Raw genomic sequence first — 25,333 nt, forward strand, 5'->3', positions numbered from 1 at the left:
CTGATTTGTCTCCACTTTTGTGTATAGGGGAGATGAGCCCCTGGTTCCAGACATAAGGGAAGCAGCCAGAAGTTAAAACCATGTTGAACAATTTAAGCACAGCATTTTGCAACTCAGGTGTGCTGTTTTTCAGCATTTCATTTCTGATGTTGTCTACACCACAAGCCTTTTTTGATTTAATAGATTTTAGCTTTCATTTAGTTCTTGTTGGGTTATTGGGTAATCTCATGGATTTTGGTTGTTTTTAATGACAGATTCAAGGATGTTCAATTTTTCTTTAATTTCTAATTGGTTCTGTTGTAAATCTTTTTGTGGGATGTTTTTGTATAGATTATCAAAGTAAGTTTTCCAAATTCCTACATCTTGTATGGCTAATTCTTGTGGCTTTGTTGTGCTTAAATTGTTCCACATGTCCCAGAACTGATTTTGGTCAATTGCATTTTCAATTTCATTAAGTTTCTTGTTGGTATAATTCCATTTCTTGCATTTCAGTGTTTGTTTATACTGTTTCAGAGTTTCAAAGTATTCATATCGTAGCTCTGGGTTGTTTTGCTGCTTCTGTTTTTTGTTTGACATTTGTCTTAGGTGTTTTCTAATTGTTTTACATTCATTATCAAACCATTTGTCAGAAACATTTTGATTTTTGCTTCTGATGTTGCATTGCTTTGGTTTTCTCAAATTTGCTTTCGATGCTGCTTTTTGGAATATGCAGTTGATGTTTTGAGTAGCCAAATTGACACCATCTTTATTGTTTTGGTACTGTGAGTTATTGAAAAACTGTATAGAGTTCATCATTTCATTTGAGTTCAATGTTTCAATGAATGTCTCTGCATTGTTTGGAGCCCATCTGTACGATTGGTTTATGTTGTAAAGTTTATTGGGCTGTTTTTTTGAATGAATATTGCCAGTTAGTCTCTGTCTGTCTGTCTGTCTGTCTGTCTGTCTGTCTGTCTGTCTGTCTGTCTGTCTGTCTGTCTGTCTGTCTGTCTGTCTGTCTGTCTGTCTGTCTGTCTGTCTGTCTGTCTGTCTGTCTGTCTGTCTCTGTCTCTGTCTCTGTCTCTGTCTCTGTCTCTGTCTCTCTCACCATGACTGCAGTGATTTCATTTCTAACCTTTTACCTTCAAGTAGGATTTGGCGTGTGGCACTACAGCATAGTCCTGTCAGGGAGAGTCATTCACAGCACAGTCCTGTCAGGGAAACTCATTCACAGCATAGTCCTGTCAGGGAAACTCATTCACAGCACAGTCCTGTCAGGGAAACTCATTCACAGCACAGTCCTGTCAGGGAAACTCATTCACAGCACAGCCCTGCCAGGGAGAGTCATTCACAGCATAGTCCTGTCAGGGAAACTCATTCACAGCACAGCTCTGCCAGGGAGAGTCATTCACAGCACAGCCCTGCCAGGGAGAGTCATTCACAGCCCTGCCAGGGAAACTCATTCACAGCATATTCCTGTCAGGGAAACTCCTTCACAGCACAGTCCTGTCAGGGAAACTCATTCACAGCATAGTCCTGTCAGGGAAACTCATTCACAGCACAGTCCTGTCAGGGAGAGTCATTCAGACTCTTTTATTTGTCTACACTACTGAAAAACGTTCTGCTCTGCTGTGTTCTGCTCTGCCTGACTGGGGAGCTGCTCCCCTCTCTACTAGCTATCCTGGCTCTGGCTCTATAGCTGCGTCTAATAGCCAGGGTTCTGCTAGCTATATGTCTGCTGTGAACCCTGCTGTGAAATATCGGTTAAAAAGATCCATTCAATTGTTGGAAGCATCAATATTACCAGGGTGCTGGAGTTTTTCTTCTTTTAGCCCTGTTGTGATAAACACTGTGAAAAGCACTGCTTTAAGAGATCACTGTCAGGGGTTTAATGTACTCACAGGGAGAGATTATGTGCCAAATGGCACTTCCATAGGGCGTTGGTCAATGGGAATTGACTATGTAGGGAATACAGTGCCATTTGGGGATGTAGCCATTGGATGAGGATGGAGAGATACAGTAGGAGACTCACCCCGTCCACGGCGGTGACGGTAAAGTCATAGCTGGTTGGTCCCTGATCCCTGTCCAGAGCCACGTTGGTACAGATCTGTCCTGTCTCCTTCCCTACAGAGAACTGGGAGGGGACAGCACTGTTGATTCCTGACCCGAGAGAGTAACTGATGGAGCCGAAGGAGCCGCCGTCCGCGTCTGTCGCTGTCACCTGGAAAGAGGGAGATAAAAGAAGAGGATTTATGGGTTAGACAGTTTGTCTTAAGGGGAACTTTCACTGTTCCACCTACAGAGATAGACACAAGAATACACCCACAGTAGGAGCGAGACAGATAAGTAAATATTCAGCTAGGAGCTAGACAGAAGGAAATATTCAGCCATGAACTAGACAGATAAGGAAGTATTCAGCTAGGAACTAGACAGATAAGGAAATATTCAGCTAGGAGCTAGACAGAAGGAAATATTCAGCTAGGAACTAGACAGATAAGGAAATATTCAGCTAGGAGCTAGACAGATAAGGAAATATTCAGCTAGGAGCTAGACAGATAAGTAAATATTCAGCTAGGAGCTAGACAGAAGGAAATATTCAGCTAGGAACTAGACAGATAAGTAAATATTCAGCTAGGAGCTAGACAGAAGGAAATATTCAGCTAGGAACTAGACAGATAAGGAAGTATTCAGCTAGGAACTGGACAGATAAGGAAATATTCAGCTAGGAACTAGACAGATAAGTAAATATTCAGCTAGGAGCTAGACAGAAGGAAATATTCAGCTAGGAACTAGACAGATAAGGAAGTATTCAGCTAGGAACTAGACAGATAAGGAAGTATTCAGCTAGGAACTAGACAGATAAGGAAATATTCAGCTAGGAACTAGACAGATAAGGAAGTATTCAGCTAGGACCTAGACAGATAAGGAAATATTCAGCTAGGACCTAGACAGATAAGGAAATATTCAGCTAGGAACTAGACAGATAAGGAAATATTCAGCTAGGAACTAGACAGATAAGGAAATATTCAGCTAGGAACTAGACAGATAAGGAAATATTCAGCTAGGAACTAGACAGATAAGGAAATATTCAGCTAGGAACTAGACAGATAAGGAAATATTCAGCTAGGAACTAGACAGATAAGGAAATATTCAGCTAGGAGCTAGACAGATAAGGAAATATTCAGCTAGGAACTAGACAGATAAGTAAATATTCAGCTAGGAACTAGACAGATAAGGAAATATTCAGCTAGGAACTAGACAGATAAGGAAATATTCAGCTAGGAACTAGACAGATAAGGAAATATTCAGCTAGGAACTAGACAGATAAGGAAGTATTCAGCTAGGAACTAGACAGATAAGGAAGTATTCAGCTAGGAACTAGACAGATAAGGAAATATTCTGCAACTCTTGGAGGACACTGGATGTTGACTCTAAAAAATGCTATTATTCCCCTACCATAAACTACTTTTGGACAGCTGAAGAAAACACACAATTTGTCCTCGGAAAATGACCTTTTCTAGACCAATGTATTTGAGTATATACCCTGTAGGATCCTTTTGGATAGTACCACTAGAATGAACAGGGAACAAACACAGTAAAGCACAGTAACAGTACAGGACAGGACAGTAACAGTATAGGTCAGTTACAGTACAGGAGAGTACAGGACAGTAACAGACCAGGACAGTAACAGGACAGTAACAGTACAGGACAGTAACGGTACAGGACAGTAACAGTACAGGACAGTAACAGTACAGTAACAGGACAGAACAGGACAGTAACAGGACAGTAACAGTACAGGACAGTAACAGGACAGAACAGTAAAAGGACAGGACAGTAAAAGAACAGGACAGTAACAGTACAGGACAGTAACAGGACAGGACAGTAACAGGACAGTGCAGGACAGTAACAGTAACAGGACAGGACAGTAACAGTACAGAACAGTAACAGGACAGTAACAGGACAGTGCAGGACAGTAACAGTAACCGTATAGGACAGGACAGTGACAGTACAGGACAGTAACAGTAGAGGGCAGTAACAGTACAGGACAGTAACAGTAACAGGACAGTAACAGTAACAGGACAGTAACAGTGCAGGACAGGACAGTACAGGACAGTAACAGTGCAGGACAGGACAGGACAGTAACGGTACAGGACAGTAACAGTACAGGATAGAAACAGTACAGGACAGAAACAGCACAGAACAGTAACAGGACAGAACAGTAACAGTACAGGACAGTAACAGGACAGGACAGTAACAGGACAGTAACAGGACAGTACAGGACAGTAACAGTATAGGACAGGACAGTAACAGTACAGTACAGGACAGTAACAGTACAGGATAGTAAAAGTACAGGACAGGATAGTAACAGGACAGGACAGTAACAGTACAGGACAGTAACAGTACAGGACAGTAACAGTACAGTACAGGACAGTAACAGGACAGTAGAGTAACAGGACAGGACAGTAACAGTACAGGAGAGTAACAGTACAGGACAGTACAGTACAGGACAGAACGATACAGGACAGTAACAGGACAGTACAGGACAGTAATAGGACAGTAATAGGACAGTAGAGTAGCAGGACAGGACAGTAACAGTACAGGATAGTAACAGTACAGGACAGTAACAGTACAGGACAGTAACAGGACAGGACAGTAACAGTACAGTACAGGATAGTACAGGATAGTAACAGTACAGTACAGTAATAGGACAGTACAGGATAGTAACAGTACAGTACAGGACAGTAACAGGACAGGATAGTAACAGGACAGGATAGTAACAGTACAGGACAGTTACAGGACAGGACAGGACAGTAACAGTACAGCACAGGACAGTAACAGGACAGTACAGGACAGTAACAGGACAGTAGAGTAACAGTACATGATAGTAACAGTACAGAACAGTAACAGGACAGTACAGTATAGGACAGTAACAGGACAGTAGAGGACAGTACAGGACAGTAACAGTACAGGACAGGACAGTAACAGTACAGGACAGGACAGTAACATGACAGTAACAGTACAGTACAGTAACAGTACAGGACAGTAACAGTACAGTACAGGACAGTAACAGGACAGTAACAGTACAGGACAGTAACAGTACAGGACAGTACAGTACAGTACAGGACAGTAACAGTACAGGACAGTAACAGTACAGGACAGTAACAGTACAGTAACAGTACAGTAACAGGACAGTAACAGTACAGTACAGGACAGTAACAGGACAGTAACAGTACAGTACAGGACAGTAACAGGACAGTAACAGTACATGACAGTAACAGGACAGTAACAGTACAGTACAGTAACAGGACAGTAACAGGACAGTAACAGTACAGTAACAGGACTGTAACAGTACAGTACAGGACAGGACAGTAACAGTACAGTACAGGACAGTAACAGTACAGTACAGGACAGTAACAGGACAGGACAGTAACAGTACAGTAACAGGACAGGACAGTAACAGTACAGTAACAGGACAGGACAGTAACAGTACAGTGACAGTACAGGACAGTAACAGTACAGTACAGGAGAGTAACAGGACAGGACAGTAACAGTACAGTAACAGTACAGGACAGTTACAGGACAGGACAGTAACAGTACAGTACCAGGACAGGACAGTAACAGTACAGTAACAGTACAGGACAGTAACAGTACAGTACAGTACAGGACAGTAACAGGACAGTAACAGGACAAATCAAAGTTTGTCACGTGTGCCGAATACAACACCTTACAGTGAAATGCTTACTTACAGGCTCTAACCAATAGTGTGAAAAAAAAGGTGTGTGTGTGTGTGTGTCTGTGTGTGTATAGGTAAGTAAAGAAATAAAACAACAGGAAAAAGGCATTTGAAAAAAGAGTAGCAATGCTATATACAGACACCTGTTAGTCAGGCTGATTGAGGTAGTATGTACATGTAGGTATTGTTAAAGTGACTGTGCATATATGATGAACAGAGCGTAAAAAGAGGGGTTGGTGGGTGGTGGGAAACAATGCAGATAGCCCGGTTAGCCAATGTGCGGGAGCACTGGTTGGTTAGGCCAATTTAGGTAGTATGTACATTAATGTATAGTTAAAGGTATAGTTAACAGGAAAGGACAGTAACAGGACAGGACAGTAACAGTATAGGACAGTAACAATATAGGACAGTAACAGTACAGGAAAGGACAGTAACAGGACAGGACAGTAACAGTATAGGACAGTAACAATATAGGACAGTAACAGGACAGGAGGACAGGACAGTAACAGCACAGGACAGTAACAGGGCAGGAAAGGACAGTAACAGGACAGTAACAGGACAGGGAATGACAGTAACAGCAAAGGACAGTAACAGCACAGGAAATGACAGTAACAGTACAGGACAGTAACAGTACAGTACAGTGACAGGAAATTACATTAACAGTACAGGACAGGACAGTAACAGGACAATACAGGACAGGACAAGACAGTAACAGGACAGGACCGTAACAGGACAAGACAGTAACAGGACAGGACAGTAACAGTACAGTAACATGACAGGAAATGATAGTAACAGTAACAGTAACAGTACAGGACAGTAATAGTACAGTAACAGGACATAACAGGACAGTACAGGACAGTAACAGTACAGTACAGTAACAGGACAGTAACAGTACAGGACAGTAACAGTACAGGACAGTAACAGTACAGGACAGTAACAGGACAGTTACAGTACAGGACAGTTACAGTACAGGACAGTAACAGGACAGTAACAGGACAGGACAGTAACAGGACAGGACAGTAACAGGACAGTAACAGGACAGTAACAGGACAGTAACCGTACAGGACAGTAACAGTACAGGACAGGATAGTAACAGTACAGTACAGTAACAGGACAGGTCAGGATAGTATAGGACACCAGGTGCTGTTAGAGTGAGTCTTTACTTCTCATCTGTGTTGTCTATCTGAATTAGAGCACAAGCCAAACTGCCTCTGGTAGAGCGAGGCACTGGGTGAGGGAGGGAGGGAGGGAGATGAGGAGAGGATGACTTCTCCAGCCCTGCCTGCGTTTAGCCGGGAGAGATGCCAGCAGTAGAGACAGCCAGGCTGGTCCAGGAGTGGAGTGGCGACTGTCTGAACAGCCCAGTGACAGGGGGAGGGGGGTCTGGGGAGCATGAGGGTATCCCCCACAGCACGCCTCACTGCTTCCCTGCCTCACCACATTATAACTCAACGTCTGGTTTTAATACACCTCACATCTACAGTACAGAGAGAGCTGGTGGGTTCATAACAGACAGCCTCCACTCAGTTCAGCCCAACTCCCCACCCAGCCAGCCACCAGCCAGCCTAGGAAAGGAGACTGTAGCAGCTCCCTGGATTACACTAACCAAACAAGCCAATCAGAGAGCCTCCTGGGTACTAGCAGGGTAATCGTTTGCAAGTGTTGGCTCGGGATCGCAGCTAGAAAGAGATTACAGATGGAGTTAAGCCTCACAAGTTGATTAGAGTTCTCTCTTTCCTTCCATCTCTACAAAAAAGGGGGATCTCTCTGGGAAGGAAAGGAGAAGTTGATGAAATTAAATAGAGTCTCCAATGTGTACTTGTAGTGCAGTATGGCTACTCTATGTCTAAGAGGGCAGCTAGGAGAGAGCTATGAGGGACTGGGCCAAGGAAAATACAGCCAGTCATGCTTATCAAAAGCACACACTTCCCTGGCCTCGCCCTGGCTCCTGTCCTGGCCTTACTCCTGTCCTGTTCTGTCCTGGCCCTGGCTCCTGTCCTGGCCTTACTCCTGTCCTGTTCTGTCCTGGCCCTGGCTCCTGTCCTGGCCTTACTCCTGTCCTGTTCTGTCCTGGCCCTGGCTCCTGTCCTGGCCTTACTCCTGTCCTGTTCCGTCCTGGCCCTGGCTCCTGTCCTGGCCTTACTCCTGTCCTGTTCTGTCCTGGCCCTGGCTCCTGTCCTGGCCTTACTCCTGTCCTGTTCTGTCCTTGGCTCCTGTCCTCCTGGCCTTACTCCTGTCCTGTTCTGTCCTTGGCTCCTGTCCTGGCCTTACTCCTGTCCTGTTCTGTCCTGGCCTTACTCCTGTCCTGTTCTGTCCTGGCCCTGGTTCCTGTCCTGACCTGGCCTTGGCTCCTGTCCTAGCTCCTGTCCTGTCCTGGCTCCTGTCCTGTCCTGGCCCTAACTCCTGTCCTGTCCTGGCCCTAAGTCCTGTCCTGTTCCTGGCTCCTGTCCTGTCCCGGCCCTGGCTCCTGTCATGTCCTGACCTGGCCTTGGCTCCTGTCCTAGCTCCTGTCCTGTCCTGGCCCTAACTCCTGTCCTGTCCTGGCCCTAAGTCCTGTCCTGTTCCTGGCTCCTGTCCTGTCCCGGCCCTGGCTCCTGTCATGTCCTGTCCTGGTCCTGGCTCCTGTCCTGTTCTGGTCCTGGCTCCTGTCTTGGCCTGGCTCCTGTGAGTGTACGAGGATGGAAACCATTCATTAGAAGTGATGATGATTCTCAGCTGAAACAGGATCTCTGTTCTGAATGTATCCTGTAGCACATAGTGGTCGGGGAAACTCGGTGCTGAGCAGTGTGTGTGCGTGTGCGTGTGTATTTGTGCATGCGCACGTGTGTGTGTGTGTGTGTGTTTGGCCTAACGACAGTCAAAGGACGTTGAGAGAGCCTGTGATGTTGGCAGAGAGAGAGACACACCAAAGAGATGGATAGTAAACCACGGGAGGACACAGAGACCAGGAGCTTGTTGAGGAGAGATGAGTATCTCTGTTAAAACACAGCAGCCCTCTGGACCTGTAGCTGTACTTCAACATGAAATTATCTGGCAGGAGGCACTGTATTTATAACTACTGCACTGCTGCTCTTGTTCTCACCACATTAGCATGACAGGACCTGGACAGGTTAAACACTGAGAGCTAGTCGTGGCAGTAGGAGACGGCTTGATTTGTGTGTGTGTGTGTGTGTGTGTGTGTGTGTGTGTGTGTGTGTGTGTGTTTGTGTGTGTGTGTGTGTGTGTGTGTGTGTGAGAAAGTGAGCGAGAGAGAGAGCTATATGAGGAGACCCAAACGTCACTTTCCATTTCAGCCACAACCTGGCATGGAATAATGTTTATTTTCCTAGCCCATACCACCATCATAAAAAATGGCACCTGTACAATACTCACATAAAATATTTATGATATGAAGGCTGACAAATGAACTGGTAGAATGCACCTGGGATTTACAGTTGAGGGGAAAGAATGGAACTATGATTTCAGAGGTAGAGGCTATAGAGTTCGCTACTCTCATATGAACACAATTACAGTACAGCAGCAATACTGAAGCGGGGGGGAAAATACTCTCCTGTAGCATAGCATTAAAAAGTGTGACAGACACAGTGAAGGTCTCCTAACCCAAATAGTGAAGGGAGAAGTGTTAGCCTGTGGCTGCAACGACTGGATGAACAGTGGAGTGGTGGAACAGTATTACTAGGACCTGGGGTTATTCCTGGGTAGGACATGTGGTTGAGAAGAACTCATGGCCCCAAGAATAACATGAAAGGCTGAGCAAGGAGAAGAATATCTCTTCAAGTAGACAGATGGATAGGAGGACCAGAGAGATGGATAGGGTGACCAGAGAGATGGATAGGGTGACCAGAGAGATGGATAGGGTGACCAGAGAGATGGATAGGGTGACCAGAGAGATGGATAGGGTGACCAGAGAGATGGATAGGGTGACCAGAGAGATGGATAGGGTGACCAGAGAGACGGATAGGAGGACCAGAGAGACGGATAGGAGGACCAGAGAGATGGATAGGATGACCAGAGAGACGGATAGGAGGACCAGAGAGACGGATAGGAGGACCAGAGAGATGGATAGGGTGACCAGAGAGATAAATAGGGTGACCAGAGAGATGGATAGGAGGACCAGAGAGATGGATAGGAGGACCAGAGAGATGGATAGGGTGACCAGAGAGATGGATAAGAGGACCAGAGAGATGGATAGGAGGACCAGAGAGATGGATAGGAGGACCAGAGAGATGGATAGGAGGACCAGAGAGATGGATAGGAGGACCAGAAAGATGGATAGGGTGACCAGAGAGATAAATAGGGTGACCAGAGAGATGGATAGGGTGACCAGAGAGATGGATAGGGTGAACAGAGAGATGGATAGGGTGAACAGAGAGATGGATAGGAGGACCAGAGAGATGGATAGGAGGACCAGAGAGATGGATAGGGTGACCAGAGAGATGGATAGGGTGAACAGAGAGATGGATAGGGTGACCAGAGAAATGGATAGGAGGACCAGAGAGATGGATAGGAGGACCAGAGAGATGGAGAGGAGGACCAGAGAGATGGATAGGGTGACCAGAGAGATGGATAGGGTGACCAGAGAGGTGGATAGGAGGACCAGAGAGGTGGATAGGAGGACCAGAGAGATGGATAGGAGGACCAGAGAGATGGATAGGAGGACCAGAGAGATGGATAGGAGGACCAGAGAGATGGATAGGAGGCCCATAGAGATGGATAGGGTGACCAGAGAGATGGATTGGGTGAACAGAGAGATGGATAGGAGGACCAGAGAGATGGATAGGAGGACCAGAGAGACGGATAGGAAGACCAGAGAGACGGATAGGAAGACCAGAGAGACGGATAGGAGGACCAGAGAGACGGATAGGAGGACCAGAGAGACGGATAGGATGACCAGAGAGACGGATAGGAGGACCAGAGAGACGGATAGGAGGACCAGAGAGATGGATAGGGTGACCAGAGAGATGGATAGGAGGACCAGAGAGATGGATAGGAGGACCAGAGAGATGGATAGGAGGACCAGAGAGATGGATAGGGTGAACTAATGAATTAACATTCTACATGACTGCCGAGAGACAAGAAGTGCACGGCACCAACCACAGCTTACACGCACGCACACACCAGAGAGAGAGAGAGAGAGAGAGAGAGAGAGAGAGAGAGAGAGAGAGAGAGGTAAAGTCCAGGGATTGCGAGCTTTGAGGCTGTAGTATGTTATGAAGAGTAATAGGAGGCATGTGGACAGGTTCACCTCCAGTTCAGAATGCTCTCACCAGCCTGATGTCTGTTATACATGATAGAGACAGATGTACTGATTCAACTGTTATCTACAATCTCTCCACGCTTGATTTCAGGGAAACACACATTGACAAACATATCCAGTGGATATCCTGTTTGACTATGACAACCCTGCTCTAAACTCAACCCTCTCAACGTAACCATACATTTAGCTCCAAATGCAGAGGAGTTGGTTTTTTTGTACTATAATGAAGGTACAATGGAATTGATATAGAACTCTAAACGTTCACAATGCTACGCCTGAGGAGAGCAATCAGAATGATCTCAACTCTACAGGGACAGGGAATCTCTATTCTTCTCTCATTCTAGGTTAATAACAGCATATCAGTGACATGGGGCTGGAGCCCTGGAGCTGAGGCTGAGGACTAGGTCTGCCTGTTTAGAGACGTGTGTCCCAAATGGCACCCCATTCCCTACAAAGTGCCCTATGAGCCCTGGTCATAAGTAGTACACTACATAGAAAAAAGGATTCCATTTCAGATGACATTATATCACATCTCCACACAGCCGGACAGGCTTGGTTTATAATGCAGCCTCATTCTGACGGAGACAGAATGTCTTTGTCCTAAATGGCACAGTAGTGCACTATAGGGAATAATGGAATAGGGGTCCATTTGGGACGCAGTCAGAATAATTAGCCAAACCACAGACAGACAGACAACCCGCAGTGACGAGGAGGATTAACCCAATAACATAACCTCTCTGGCGTTCATTAAAAAGTCTTCGTAAAATCCTGATGGAAGGAGCTGCTGTATATCATACATAGTGAGAGAGATAGAGAAACAGAGATGGAGGGAGAGAGAGAGATGAGGGGTGTAAATCACTCACAATGTGTTAAGACTAATAAAAACCATGTGATGAAGATTGATGTCCACTCACCATGTCGTAATGTCAATCTGGTATCTGCTATTGTGTTGGTATAATTATAACCACAGCCAGACCGTTCCTTCCCTTTATACAGTGTGCGTCCCAAATGGCACACTATTCCTTATTCCCCCGTAGGGCTCTGGTCAAAAGTAGCGCATTACATAGGGAATAGGGTGTCATTTGGGACACACCCACAGTCACAGCGGTGAACACATACTGTACTTACGTTAACCAACAGTGCAGCTCAGTTCAAGTCTTGGCAGGGTTGTGTATGTTTTGTGTTATATATTTCCATCTTGAATCCATGGTTTCCATCATAGAGTACAGTTACAGTCTCCTCCAGCTAATGGAATAAGGCTCAGGGCCCCTATATAGTGGGCTGATCCAAAACAATGTACTGAATAGGGTACAGGTATGACATTTGGGACACAGCCAGGTGTCTCTGAAGCTGAACTCTGAACTCTAACCTCTTCTACACTGGGTGAGTGAACTCTCACCCAATACAAACTGTAGACATTAGCCAATCAGCTGCTGTCTTGTTCAAATGCTTGTAAACAACAGCTAGGTATTTGTGTGCTTCATCCAACTGTTTTTGTTCTTGAATTTCGTTGACAATGAGTCAGTCACAGGTGTTGGATAAAGAATTACATATAGACTGTCACGACTTCCGCCGAAGTCGGTCCCTCTCCTTGTTCGGGCGGCGTTCGGCGGTCGACGTCACTGGCCTTCTAGCCATCGCCAATCCACTTTTCATTTTCCATTTGTTCTGTCTTTGTCTTACACACCTGATTTCAATTCCCCAATTACTTGTTCATTATTTAACCCTCTGTTCCCCCATGTTTATTTGTGAGTACTTGTTTGTATGTAATACGGTCCGTTATGTGGGCTCACTTTATTGTATTGTATTTGTCTATTTTGAGTAAATTACATTTATTTACTCATATCTGCTGTCCTGCGCCTGACTCCTCTACACAAGCTACACACAGACCTCATTACACAGACCTGGTAACCAGGCTAGAAGGGAACTATATACTGACCTGGTAACCAGGCTAGAAGAGAATTACATACAGACCTGGTAACCAGGCTAGAAGGGAACTACATACAGACCTGGTAACCAGGCTAGAAGATAATTACATACAGACCTGGTAACCAGGCTAGAAGATAATTACATACAGACCTGGTAATCAGGCTAGAAGATAATTACATACAGACCTGCTAACCAGGCTAGAATAGAACTACATACAGAACTGGTAACCAGGCCAGAAGAAAACTACATACAATACAGACCTGGTAACTAGGCTAGAAGATAACTACATTACAGACCTGGTAACCAGGCTAGAAGAGAACTACATACAGACCTGGTAACCAGGCTAGAAGACAATTGTAAAAATTAACAGGTATCGGATATCACCATCTTCTGACCCACTCTACAGTGACCTCTGCTGTACTCTGTCTGCATCCCAAATGGTACCCTATTCCCTACATAGTGAACTACTTTTGACCAGAGCCCTATGTGTCCTCATAGCCTGGTACTGTGATCCTCTGAGTCTGTTTTATATTGTTCAGGCTTCTCTCCTCTTCTGCTGGGTCTCTGCTCTGCCCACTGTGGTGCTGCTGTGTTGTGCAAACATTCCCTTTTTATTGGATTAGAAGTTCAAAGGCAGGAGAGTTGTTAGATGATGGTTGGAAGCCAGCAGAGTTCTCTCTCTACTCAGTGTGAGAGTACAGTAGAGCCTGGTGGAGATGTCTTATGAAGCGCGACGGAGATAGGAGGACTGAGGTTGGAGAGAGGGAGGTGGAAAGTGAGTGGGAGAGAGAGAGAGAGAGAGAGAGAGTGAAAGGAGAGGAGAAAAGGGACAGGTTGAGAGAGAGAGGCTGCGGAGTGAGGAGACACAGGCCACAGGGAGAAGGAAAGAGGGAAAGAGAGTGAGAAGAGAAAGAGTTTGGGGAGACATTCACTTTTGGCTGGGGACTCAGTTAAACATACTGAAGGAGGATCCAAGGATAACTGGGGCACTGTGCGGTTTGGGTTCAGTTCACCCATCAGATTCATGCTGTATGGAGCCTACTTTCCAGCCAACACTGTCGCACAATCTCTCTCTGGCTGGAGAGTCATGGGAGAGAGAAGAGGAGATGGTACATTTCTGCTCTACACATAGTCTAATGTGCCTGAAGGGTTTGGATGCTCTGTCTGCTTCCCAAATGGCACCCTATTCCCTACATAGTGTAGTGCACTATAAAAAGATTGCCGTTTGGGACGCATCCTCTGTCTGTGTTCTGTTCTGTCCTGTCCTGGCCCACCCTGGTTCTCACTTTGTGGTTGGTCCCTGTAGAAGGAGCCAGAAGAAGTCATGTTGGCCTTGAGGAGAACACGTCCCAGCTCTGGGTGGGAACTATTTATAGAAATACATTTCCCTACAGAACAGAACACTGAGAACTGCTGGGAAGACTGACTGACTAAACGAGAGCTTGGATCGACCACCCTTATGTTTTCCCTCTCTACACTATGACTGTTGTAAACTATGAATGTTCTTCACTAAGAATTAACATAATGTTTGTTCTACAAACTGTTAATACAGTATGCGTGACCTCGTATAACCCTGCTACTACCATTACATAGTCCTGAAACAGACCCCAGTGTGAACAGAGCTGAAACAGAGATCTGGAGGAGAGGTCTGGGTGTAGAGGCAACACACACTCTCTCTCCACTGAAGTTGGACTCCCGTTGGGTAATATATTTTAGCTAGTATGTTTGTGTGGGTGCAGCCTCTGGCTGATGTGTGTGTTAATTGGCCAGTTGGTATGCCGCTGCACACCTACTCCATCATTGGTCTGTTTGGTTTGGCAGCAGAGGCCCTGATTGGGTGGTTTTGCCACAAGCTACATGAGTAATATTTTCTTCTTCTTCTTCTGAGAGAGAGAGAGAGAGAGAGAGAGAGAGAGAGGAGCGAGAGAGAGAGAGAGAGAGAGAGAGGAGCGAGAGAGAAAGAGAGAGAGCGAGAGAGAGAGAGAGGAGAGAGAGAGAGAGAGAGAGAGAGAGAGAGAGAGAGAGAGAGGAGAGAGAGAGAGAGAGAGAGAGAGAGAGGAGAGAGAGAGAGAGAGAGAGAGAGAGGAGAGAGAGAGAGAGAGAGAGAGAGAGAGAGAGAGGAGAGAGAGAGAGAGAGAGAGAGAGGAGCGAGAGGAGAGAGAGAGAGAGAGAGGAGCGAGAGAGAGAGAGGAGCGAGAGAGAGAGAGAGAGAGCGAGAGAGAGAGAGAGAGAGAGAGAGAGAGAGAGAGAGAGAGAGAGAGGAGAGAGAGAGAGAGAGAGAGAGAGGAGCGAGAGAGAGAGAGGAGCGAGAGAGAGCGAGAGAGAGAGAGAGAGAGAGAGAGAGAGAGAGAGAGAGAGAGAGAGAGAGGAGCGAGAGAGAGAGAGAGAGAGAGAGAGAGAGAGAGAGAGAGAGGAGCGAGAGAGAGAGAGCGAGAGAGAGAGAGGAGCGAGAGAGAGAGAGAGAGAGAGAGAGAGAGAGGAGAGAGAGAGAGAGAGAGAGAGAGAGGAGCGAGAGAGAGCGAGAGAGAGAGAGAGAGAGAGAGAGAGAGAGAGAGAGAGAGAGAGAGAGAGGAGCGAGCGAGAGAGAGGAGCGAGAGAGAGAGAGAGAGCGAGAGAGAGAGCGAGAGCGAGAGAGAGAGCGAGAGAGAGAGAGAGAGAGAGAGAGAGCGGGAGAGAGAGGGGAAGTGCACAACATTTGGAATAGGGTGGCACCCTCAGTGTAAACGTTCGACAGGAACCGACATCTATCCCTGAGTTACGCACATAAAGAGACATCAATTCAACATCTACTCATTGAAATGACGTGGAATCAATGTTGATTCAACCAGTGTGTGCCCAGTGGGATACAGTGGACTTTATGTTAGGGCAAGGTACAGGACCTGTGACTGCGTGTGTGCGTGCACATGCGTTTAAAACATTGCAGTCTATTCCCAGCCATTATTCTACAATGCATTATACCAGGGATGGACAAGAGGGGCCACATCCATCCTACACCCACATTTTGCCATAGGGTGGACAGAATTCTTTGCAGTTTTTAATATGATATACGAGTGAGACTGAGTAACAAAATCAGCGGGGTTCCCCTGGCCGGTAATTCAACCATAATAACAAGTTTAGATAGCTGGCCGCTAAACTTAAAAATCATATTTTTTTCTGAAATGGGCTAATTGACTGACTATCAGTGACTGACATAAGAGAAAAATTCACAAATTGCACCTTTTGTATGGTACTATGCTAACTTGCAATAGTAAGTTGAGAGCCTGACTGAGTTCCTACATGTTTTTTTTACATAACTATTTTTTTGGGGGGATGGATTCAACGGCCTTCAAAAGGGGGGGTCGCGTGCCGCCCATCCCTGTGTCATGACGTTGGCCTGGGGGTAGGTTTATGACAGTCATAAATACCTCTTCCTCCCTTTTTCCTCTCTCTACCCTACTGATGTTACATTTGCAAAACCTTTGGTTAACATAGAGATTCTGGGAACTTCAGAAAGTGGGGGGAAATTAACTATATTCTGGTAATCCGACCAATTGAACATATGCGATGGTACTTAATGAATATGATGTCAGTTCGGTTGTCATCTGGGACATTCTCATCAACGATAAGATGACATAAACTCTACAGTGGAAAGTCTTTATATTGTTGTTCAATTTAAATGTTTGAATATGAAATTATTTGTGATGGGATGAAATGTGATTTTAGCTTCTAAAATGTGAGATTTGGGTTTTCATAAGGTAGGCTCTGCTCAATCAGTGGCCCGCCCCTGTGAAGGGACATGGGCTATAAAACTTTTCAAACACCCCCTCCTCTCCCTTCCTATATAAAGCCTTGACGACAATGTAACCTCCTGTTACGAGGACGTGAGGACGACGGTCTGATGTCAGAATGGTTCAGATAATAACTACAGAACGAAGCCAACATCAGCGTGAGTTTTGGTTGCGAATGGTATGAACTTTGAACTCTTATTCACAACAGAAGTGATACCTCCTAGCCGTTGAGTTAGCAACAGCCGCTGCAAACGAGGGTTAGGAAGGAACAGACAGAGTATTCCGTCTACCACACAACGACGTTACTCCAGCGTATTCAATTTACCAGCAGCGACATTCTTCAAAGGTCAAAGGACTCGGTTGGGCAACACGGCCTTCCATCTACCACCAACCTACCGAAGTGCAGCTCAGAGTAAATATTTATTGCATTTTCCTTTTCCAAATGGGCGGTAATTTAGAATGCAAAAGATACTGTATTTATGATAGCACAGCTTCTTCCCTTTGTTCCTCAGTCTTCCCGCTCTTTCACTCAAACCCAGTGTAACCAGCTGTCATATCTGTTCCGCCCGCTAGGGACGTTTTCCTTTATGACGTAATTTGTAATCAAGTTATGATTTAAATATGTGTATGTGTAATTCTGTGTGATTAGTTAGGTATTTAGTAAATAAATAATTAAACCCAATTTTGTATTGCTGATTCAACTTGTTAGCCAGGGTTCGTGCAGATAACCAAGAATTTACAACTTTCAGATGAGACTGAATTAAGATGATGATTAATATTGACTGCTATTGATGTAAAATATTACTAGGTCTTTAAGAGTTTATTCGGAAGATAACAGCTCTATAAATATTATTTTGTGGTGCCCGACTCTCTAGTTAATATCATTTACATGATTAGCTCAATCAGGCAATATTAATTACAGAAAAATTATTTTATAGAATAGCATGTCATATCACTTAATCCAGCATAGCCAAAGACACGACACATGCATTATACAATACACATTAGGATGACAGCACACATTGAGTGAGTGAGTGAGTGAGTGAGTGAGTGAGTGAGTGAGTGAGTGAGTGTGAGTGAGTGAGTGAGTGAGTGAGAGAGAGAGAGTGTGAGTGAGTGAGTGAGTGAGTGAGAGAGAGATGGTGGACAGTGAAACCCTATGAGCTTTCCCAGCTGTATTGTCCTGGCATCACTTCTGACAAGGAGAGAGGGAGAGGATGAAGGGAGGAGGGGTGTAGGAGGAGAAGAGAGAGGGAAACCTCCCCCAGTTCTCAACCTCTTTCACTGAGCCTTCACTCCAAAGCAGCAGGTCCAACAATCCACAGCAGAATCACAGCTCCCCACCATGATACACCTCCCTAACAGCTGAGGCCTCAACAGCCCCCCCCCCCCCCCCCCCCCCCCACACACACACACACACACACACACACCAGCTCGGTGGTAAGAGAGATGAACACAGAGGAAGAGGGAGATAGATTGGGAGGAAGAGAGGGATGAGGAGAGGCAGGCCACACACTGTTGATGGAAATATAAACACCACACTGGAAAAACTCCCTCCTGGGCTCCATCCCACTGCTGTATACTGTACTGCAATACATCTAACCACATCATGCACATTTCTGGTCAGGATTGTTAGTACTGTATTGTTTGTATGTATCTAACTACTGTACATGTCTGAATGCAGCCCTGAGCATCTATGTATTGAGGAGGAGGAGGAGGATTAAAGACTGACGATAAGATGCTCAAACGAGTTCCCAGCTGTTCACTCCTGCTCCCGAGAGAGAGACAGAGAGACAGAGAGACAGACAGACAGAGAGACAGACAGAGAGAGAGACAGAGAGACAGACAGAGAGACAGAGAGACAGACAGACAGAAAGACAGAGAGAGACAGAGAGAGAGAGAGAGACAGAGAGAGTGAGGGGGCTCAAGAGAGAAAGAGCGAGATGGAGCAAGAGAGAGAGAACGAGAGAGAGCAAAAGAGGGAGAGAGAGAGAGAGAGCAAAAGAGAGAGAGAGAGGGCGCGAGAGAGAAAGAGCAAGAGAGAAAGAGCAAGAGAGAGCAAGGGAGAGAGAGAGAGAGAGAGAGAGAGAGAGAGAGAGAGAGAGAGAGAGAGAGAGAGAGAGAGAAAAGCAGGATTTGAAAGCCAGACTGCGGTATCCACTCTTTTTGGCTCTGCATTCTGAATGAAGGTCTGGATGGCCCCCCTGTGCCCACACAGGAACAGAGCATCACCCGGGGCCCGGAGGCCCAGGTCGGGCCCTCTATCAGTCTGGTGGAAGGAAGTCTCAGTGAGACGTGACCACTGTAGTTGTCCACCGAGTAGGACTAGTACATAGGCAGGAGATGTGATGAAACAACATAGTGTTTTGAGTAAACATTTCTCCCACTGCACTTTATCAGATAACATACCATAAAATGAGCCTTGCACACACACCCACCATGTCTCATATTTAAATCACGTAGTCTAATCTAAGTGTTTTGTCTAATAGGGGCAATGATTCCCCCTTTGGGACCTCTGGCTTGTTCACTTATTCCTGATAATTACAGAACTAATGGCTGATGGGAGTTCTTCTGTGGATTACTAATTAACGGTTCATAAGTCCCTATGGGCCCTGGTCAAAAGTAGTACACTATATAGGGAATAGAGGGATGGGCCCTGGCTAAAAGTAGTGCACTATATAGGGAACAGAGCCAGGGTCAAGGGTCATGCACCATAGGGATAAGGGTCCTGGCCAAAAGTAGTGCACTATATAGGAAATAGGGAGATGGGCCCTGGCTAAAAGTAGTGCACTAAGGAATAGGGGTCCATTCGGGACGTATTCCCAGCTTTGTGAAGTGCTCTGGTCTGTCCAGATGTCTATTAAAATGAATCTGTCTGTATTATGGCATCTCTGTAAAACATCATATATATGTTAGCATCAGTTAGCATCTTTACTCAGCCCCCATGCACTGACCTCTCTCTCTGTGTCCTCCAAGAAGTATACTGTCATACTGCCGCCATGCCAAAACATTATCATCATCAGGCTCTGTCCTCTCAATATTTAAATTATTTCCAACTGTCCTTGCTGGTCTGGGCACACAACCAGGCGATCGCTATTTATTAATACTGACAGACTGGCTCTGACTGACTGACTGACTGGCTGACTGACAGAGCTGTGTGAGCTTTCAATGATAGATCAATAACACTTTATCCCAGCCTGACCAGACTACTAAATTCAGTGTTGACATCACTAAAGGTTGGATGAGTTAGTGTTGTTGGATCTTAAGGTCTACCTTCCAAATGGGCACTGGTCTAAAGAAGTGCACTATAAAAGGGAATAGGGTGCAATTTGGGACTCAGGCAGGGTTAGGAAAAACCCAAGACCCTAATTTATCATGAGTATCTATGGATTCTGCAGTCTTAAGTCATGGAGTTGTCTGAGTTATCTGTAGCGATACCTTGAGGCATTGGTTACTAGAATAACAGTGGTTTCATGAACTTGCTCTTTTTATTTTCCACTGTATAGTGTTGACATAAACCTGCCGAGGCTGGGCTGGACCCTACTCCCTACATAGTGCACTACTTTTGACTAGGGCTAGTCCACAATGGCTGCGTTAGGACAGGCAGCCCAATTCTGATATTTTTTCTGTTGACCATTCAGATCGGCTCTGAGAAATATCTGATTTGACTGGTCAAAAGACCAATTAGTGGGAAAATATAATAATTGGGCTGTCTATGTAAACCCAGCCTATGTAGGGGGAGAGTTAATATGGAAGACAGGGTATAATGACCGTGGAGGCAGACTGCAAAGAGGGGATGGAGGGTAAGGTTTAACTTTCTCTCCTCTCTTCCTTTCTCCTCTCGCTCTCTCCTCTTATCGCTTCTCTCTCCTGTCATCCTCCTCTCTCTGTAACAGCCAGTGTGTATTTCATCTGGCTTCCCCATCTGGGAGTGATTAAAGCAGCAAGTCATTTAAGGGGAAGAAGGGGTCCTGAGGAAGGAAAAACGTGTCCTCCATTTGGCAAATCTGACCATACTATATCCTCTTGATTCTTGCTTACAAGCAAAAACTCAAACAGGAAGTACCAGTGACACACTCAATTCGGAAGTGGGCTGATGAAGCAAATGCTAAGCTACAGGACTGTTTTGTAGCACAGACTGGAATATGTTCCAGGATTCATCCGATGGCATTGAAGTGTTCACCACATCAGATACCGACTTCATTAATAGGTGAATTTACGACGTCGTCCCCACAGTGACTGTACATATTCCAGTACATATCCCAACCAGAAGCCATGGGTTACAGGCAACAACCACACTGAGCTAAAGGCTAGAGCTGCCGCTATCAAGGAGCAGGATGAACCATCAAATAGGCAAAGCGTCAATGCTGTCACTCCCTGATTTGTTTCACCTGTCCCTGTGATTGTCTCCACCCCCCTCCAGGTGTTGCCCATCTTCCCCATTATCCTATTTATACCTGTGTTCTCTGTCTTGTTTGTCAAGTCAACCAGTGTTTTTCTCAGCTCCTGCTTGCCTGTCCTGACTCTGAGCCTGCCTGCCTGCCTGACAACTCTGCTTGCCTCTGACCCTGAGCCTACCTGCTCTCCTGTACCGTTGCCCCTACTCTGGATTACCGACCTCTGCCTGACCTGCCCCTGAGCCTGCCTGCCGTCTTGTACCTTTGCTCTACCACTCTGGATTATCGACACCTGCATGCCTTGACATGTCATTTGCCTGCCCCTGTTGATGTAATAAACATTGTTACTTCAACACCATCTGCACTTGGGTCTTACCCGAAACATTATAAATACAGGACTAAAATCGAATCCTACTACACTGGCTCTGATGCTCAGTGGATGTGGCAGGGCTTGCAAACGATCACGGATTACAAAGGAAAACCCAGCCACGAGCTGTCCACTGACATGAGCCTACCAGAAAAGCTAAATGCCTTCTACGCTCGCTTATAGGCAAGCAACACTGAACCATTGCGTGAGATCATCAGCTGTTCCGGAAGACTGTGATCACACTCTCCGTAGATGATGTGAGTACATTACATACATTTTCAACCTGTCCTGTCCCCGGCCCAGTCTGAAATACCTACATATTTCAAGCAGACCACCATAGTCCCTGTTCCCAACAACACCAAGGTAGCCTCTCTAAATGACTATTGCCCCATAGCATTCACATTTGTAGCCATGAAATGCATTGAAAGTCTGGTTATGGCTCACTTCAAGACTATCCTCCCAGACACCCTGGACCCACTCCAATTCGCAAACCGCTGCAACAGATCCACAAATGAGGCAATCTGTATTGCACTCCACATTGCCCTTTCTCACTTGGACAAAAGGAACACCTATTGTATGTGAGAATGCTGTTAACTGACTACAGCTCAGCGTCAACTCTATAGTCCCCTTGAAGCGCATCACTAAGCTACGGTCCCTGGGACTGAACACTTCCCTCTGCAACTGGATCCTGGACATCCTGAAACACTGCCCCCAGGTGGTAAAGGTTGGTAACAACACATCCGCCACACTCACCCTTAACAAGGGAGCCCCTCAGGGAAGCGTGCTTTGTACTCCCTGTTCACCCACGACTCCAACACCATCATTAAGTTTGCCGATGACACAATGGTGGTAGGCCTGATCCCAGATGATGATGAGACAGCCTATAGGGGGGAGGTCAGAGACCTGGAAGTGTGGTGACAGGACAACAACCTCTCCCTCAACGTCAGTAAGACAAAGGAGCTGATGGTGGACTACAGGAAATGGAGGGCCGAGCACGCCCCCATTCATATCAACGGGGCTGTAGTGGTGCGGGTCGAGAGCTGCAAGTTCCTCTGTGTTCACATCACTAAGGATCTATCATGGTCCAAACACACCAACACATTTGTGAAGAGGAGGCCTCCTCAGGAGGCTGAAAGATTTGGCTTGAGCCCTCAGATCCTCAAAATGGTCTACAGTTGAACCATTGGCTGGCTGCATTACCGCTTGGTATAACTACTTGGCATCCTACCGCACAGCCAATGCATACAGAGGGTAGTGTGTACAACCCAGTACATCACTTGGGCTGAGCTCCCTGCCATCCAGGAACTCTATACCAGGCGTTGTCAGAAGAATGCCCAAAGAAATTTCAAAGACTCCAGCCACCCAAGCCACAGACTGCTCTCTCTGACTACCGCACGGCAAGCGGTAGCATTGCACCAAGTCTGAAACCAACAGGACCCTGAACAGCTTCTACCCCGAAGACTTAAGACTTCTAAACAAAACTTCTAAATGGCTAATCAAATGGCTACCCAGACTACCTGCGTTGACACTCTCTTGCACTGACTCATTGCACACACTTACTCACATACACCCCAAAACACACACACTACATACGTCACACATACATAAGATGTGCAAACATGCATACTGATGCGCCACAAACACACTAACACCCCCCCCCCCCCCCCCCCCCCCCCCACACACACACTGCTGCTATCCTGTTGCCTATAGTCACTTTAGCCCTACCTATATGTACAGTACATAGCTACCTCAATTACCTTGTACCCCTGCACATCTAGTAGGTACTGGTATTCCCTATATATAGCCATGTTATCTTCTCCTCCCTATATAGAGCCATGTTATCTTCTCCTCCCTACATGTAGCCATGTTATCTTCTCCTCCCTATATATAGCCATGTTATCTTCTCCTCCCTACATGTAGCCATGTTATCTTCTCCTCCCTACATGTAGCCATGTTATCTTCTCCTCCCTACATGTTGCCATGTTATCTTCTCCTCCCTACATGTAGCCATGTTATCTTCTCCTCCCTACATGTAGCCATGTTATCTTCTCCTCCCTATATAGAGCCATGTTATCTTCTCCTCCCTATATAGAGCCATGTTATCTTCTCCTTCCTATATAGAGCCATGTCATCTTCTCCTTCCTATATAGAGCCATGTTATCTTCTCCTTCCTATATAGAGCCATGTTATAATCTACTCCCTATATAGAGCCATGTTATCTTCTCCTTCCTACATGTAGCCATGTTATCTTCTCCTCCCTACATGTAGCCATGTTATAATCTACTCCCTACATGTAGCCATGTTATCTTCTCCTCCCTACATGTAGCCATGTTATCTTCTCCTCCCTACATGTTGCCATGTTATCTTCTCCTCCCTACATGTAGCCATGTTATCTTCTCCTCCCTACATGTAGCCATGTTATCTTCTCCTCCCTACATGTTGCCATGTTATCTTCTCCTCCCTACATGTAGCCATGTTATCTTCTCCTCCCTATATAGAGCCATGTTATCTTCTCCTCCCTATATAGAGCCATGTTATCTTCTCCTTCCTATATAGAGCCATGTCATCTTCTCCTTCCTATATAGAGCCATGTTATCTTCTCCTTCCTATATAGAGCCATGTTATAATCTACTCCCTATATAGAGCCATGTTATCTTCTCCTTCCTATATAGAGCCATGTTATAATCTACTCCCTATATATAGCCATGTTATCTTCTCCTCCCTATATAGAGCCATGTTATCTTCTCCTCCCTACATGTAGCCATGTTATAATCTACTCCCTACATGTAGCCATGTTATCTTCTCCTCCCTATATAGAGCCATGTTATCTTCTCCTCCCTACATGTAGCCATGTTATTTTCTCCTCCCTATATTGAGCCATGTTATCTTCTCCTCCCTACATGTAGCCATGTTATCTTCTCCTCCCTACATGTAGCCATGTTATTTTCTCCTCCCTATATTGAGCCATGTTATCTTCTCCTCCCTACATTTAGCCATGTTATAATCTACTCCCTATATAGAGCCATGTTATCTTCTACTCCCTACATGTAGCCATGTTATCTTCTCCTTCCTATATAGAGCCATGTTATCTTCTCCTCCCTATATAGAGCCATGTTATCTTCTACTCCCTATATAGAGCCATGTTATCTTCTACTCCCTACATGTACATGTTATAATCTACTCCCTATATAGAGCCATGTTATCTTCTACTCCCTATATAGAGCCATGTTATCTTCTACTCCCTATATAGAGCCATGTTATCTTCTCCTCCCTATATAGAGCCATGTTATAATCTACTCCCTATATAGAGCCATGTTATCTTCTCCTCCCTATATAGAGCCATGTTATCTTCTACTCCCTATATAGAGCCATGTTATCTTCTCCTCCCTATATAGAGCCATGTTATAATCTACTCCCTATATAGAGCCATGTTATCTTCTCCTCCCTATATAGAGCCATGTTATCTTCTACTCCCTATATAGAGCCATGTTATCTTCTCCTCCCTATATAGAGCCATGTTATAATCTACTCCCTATATAGAGCCATGTTATCTTCTCCTCCCTATATAGAGCCATGTTATAATCTACTCCCTATATAGAGCCATGTTATAATCTACTCCCTATATAGAGCCATGTTATAATCTACTCCCTATATAGAGCCATGTTATAATCTACTCCCTATATAGAGCCATGTTATAATCTACTCCCTATATAGAGCCATGTTATAATCTACTCCCTATATAGAGCCATGTTATAATCTACTCCCTATATAGAGCCATGTTATAATCTACTCCCTATATAGAGCCATGTTATAATCTACTCCCTATATAGAGCCATGTTATAATCTACTCCCTATATAGAGCCATGTTATTTTCTACTCCCTATATAGAGCCATGTTATAATCTAC

The 25,333-nt window shown here is 45.4% G+C and overlaps 1 protein-coding gene across 1 annotated transcript in view; it reads right to left on the bottom strand.

Annotated features, from left to right (window-relative positions):
* Positions 1–25,333, bottom strand: part of LOC110507672 (protocadherin-16) — a 190,663-nt gene that overhangs the window by 45,339 nt on the left and 119,991 nt on the right. Inside the window, exon 3 of the mRNA XM_036964819.1 lies at positions 2,009–2,197. Within this exon, the coding sequence (XP_036820714.1) occupies positions 2,009–2,197 (189 nt within the window). The remainder of the gene's footprint in view (positions 1–2,008; positions 2,198–25,333) is intronic.

Source organism: Oncorhynchus mykiss, chromosome 27 (genome assembly GCF_013265735.2).
Source record: "Oncorhynchus mykiss isolate Arlee chromosome 27, USDA_OmykA_1.1, whole genome shotgun sequence".
In the NCBI taxonomy this organism is placed as follows: domain Eukaryota; kingdom Metazoa; phylum Chordata; class Actinopteri; order Salmoniformes; family Salmonidae; genus Oncorhynchus; species Oncorhynchus mykiss.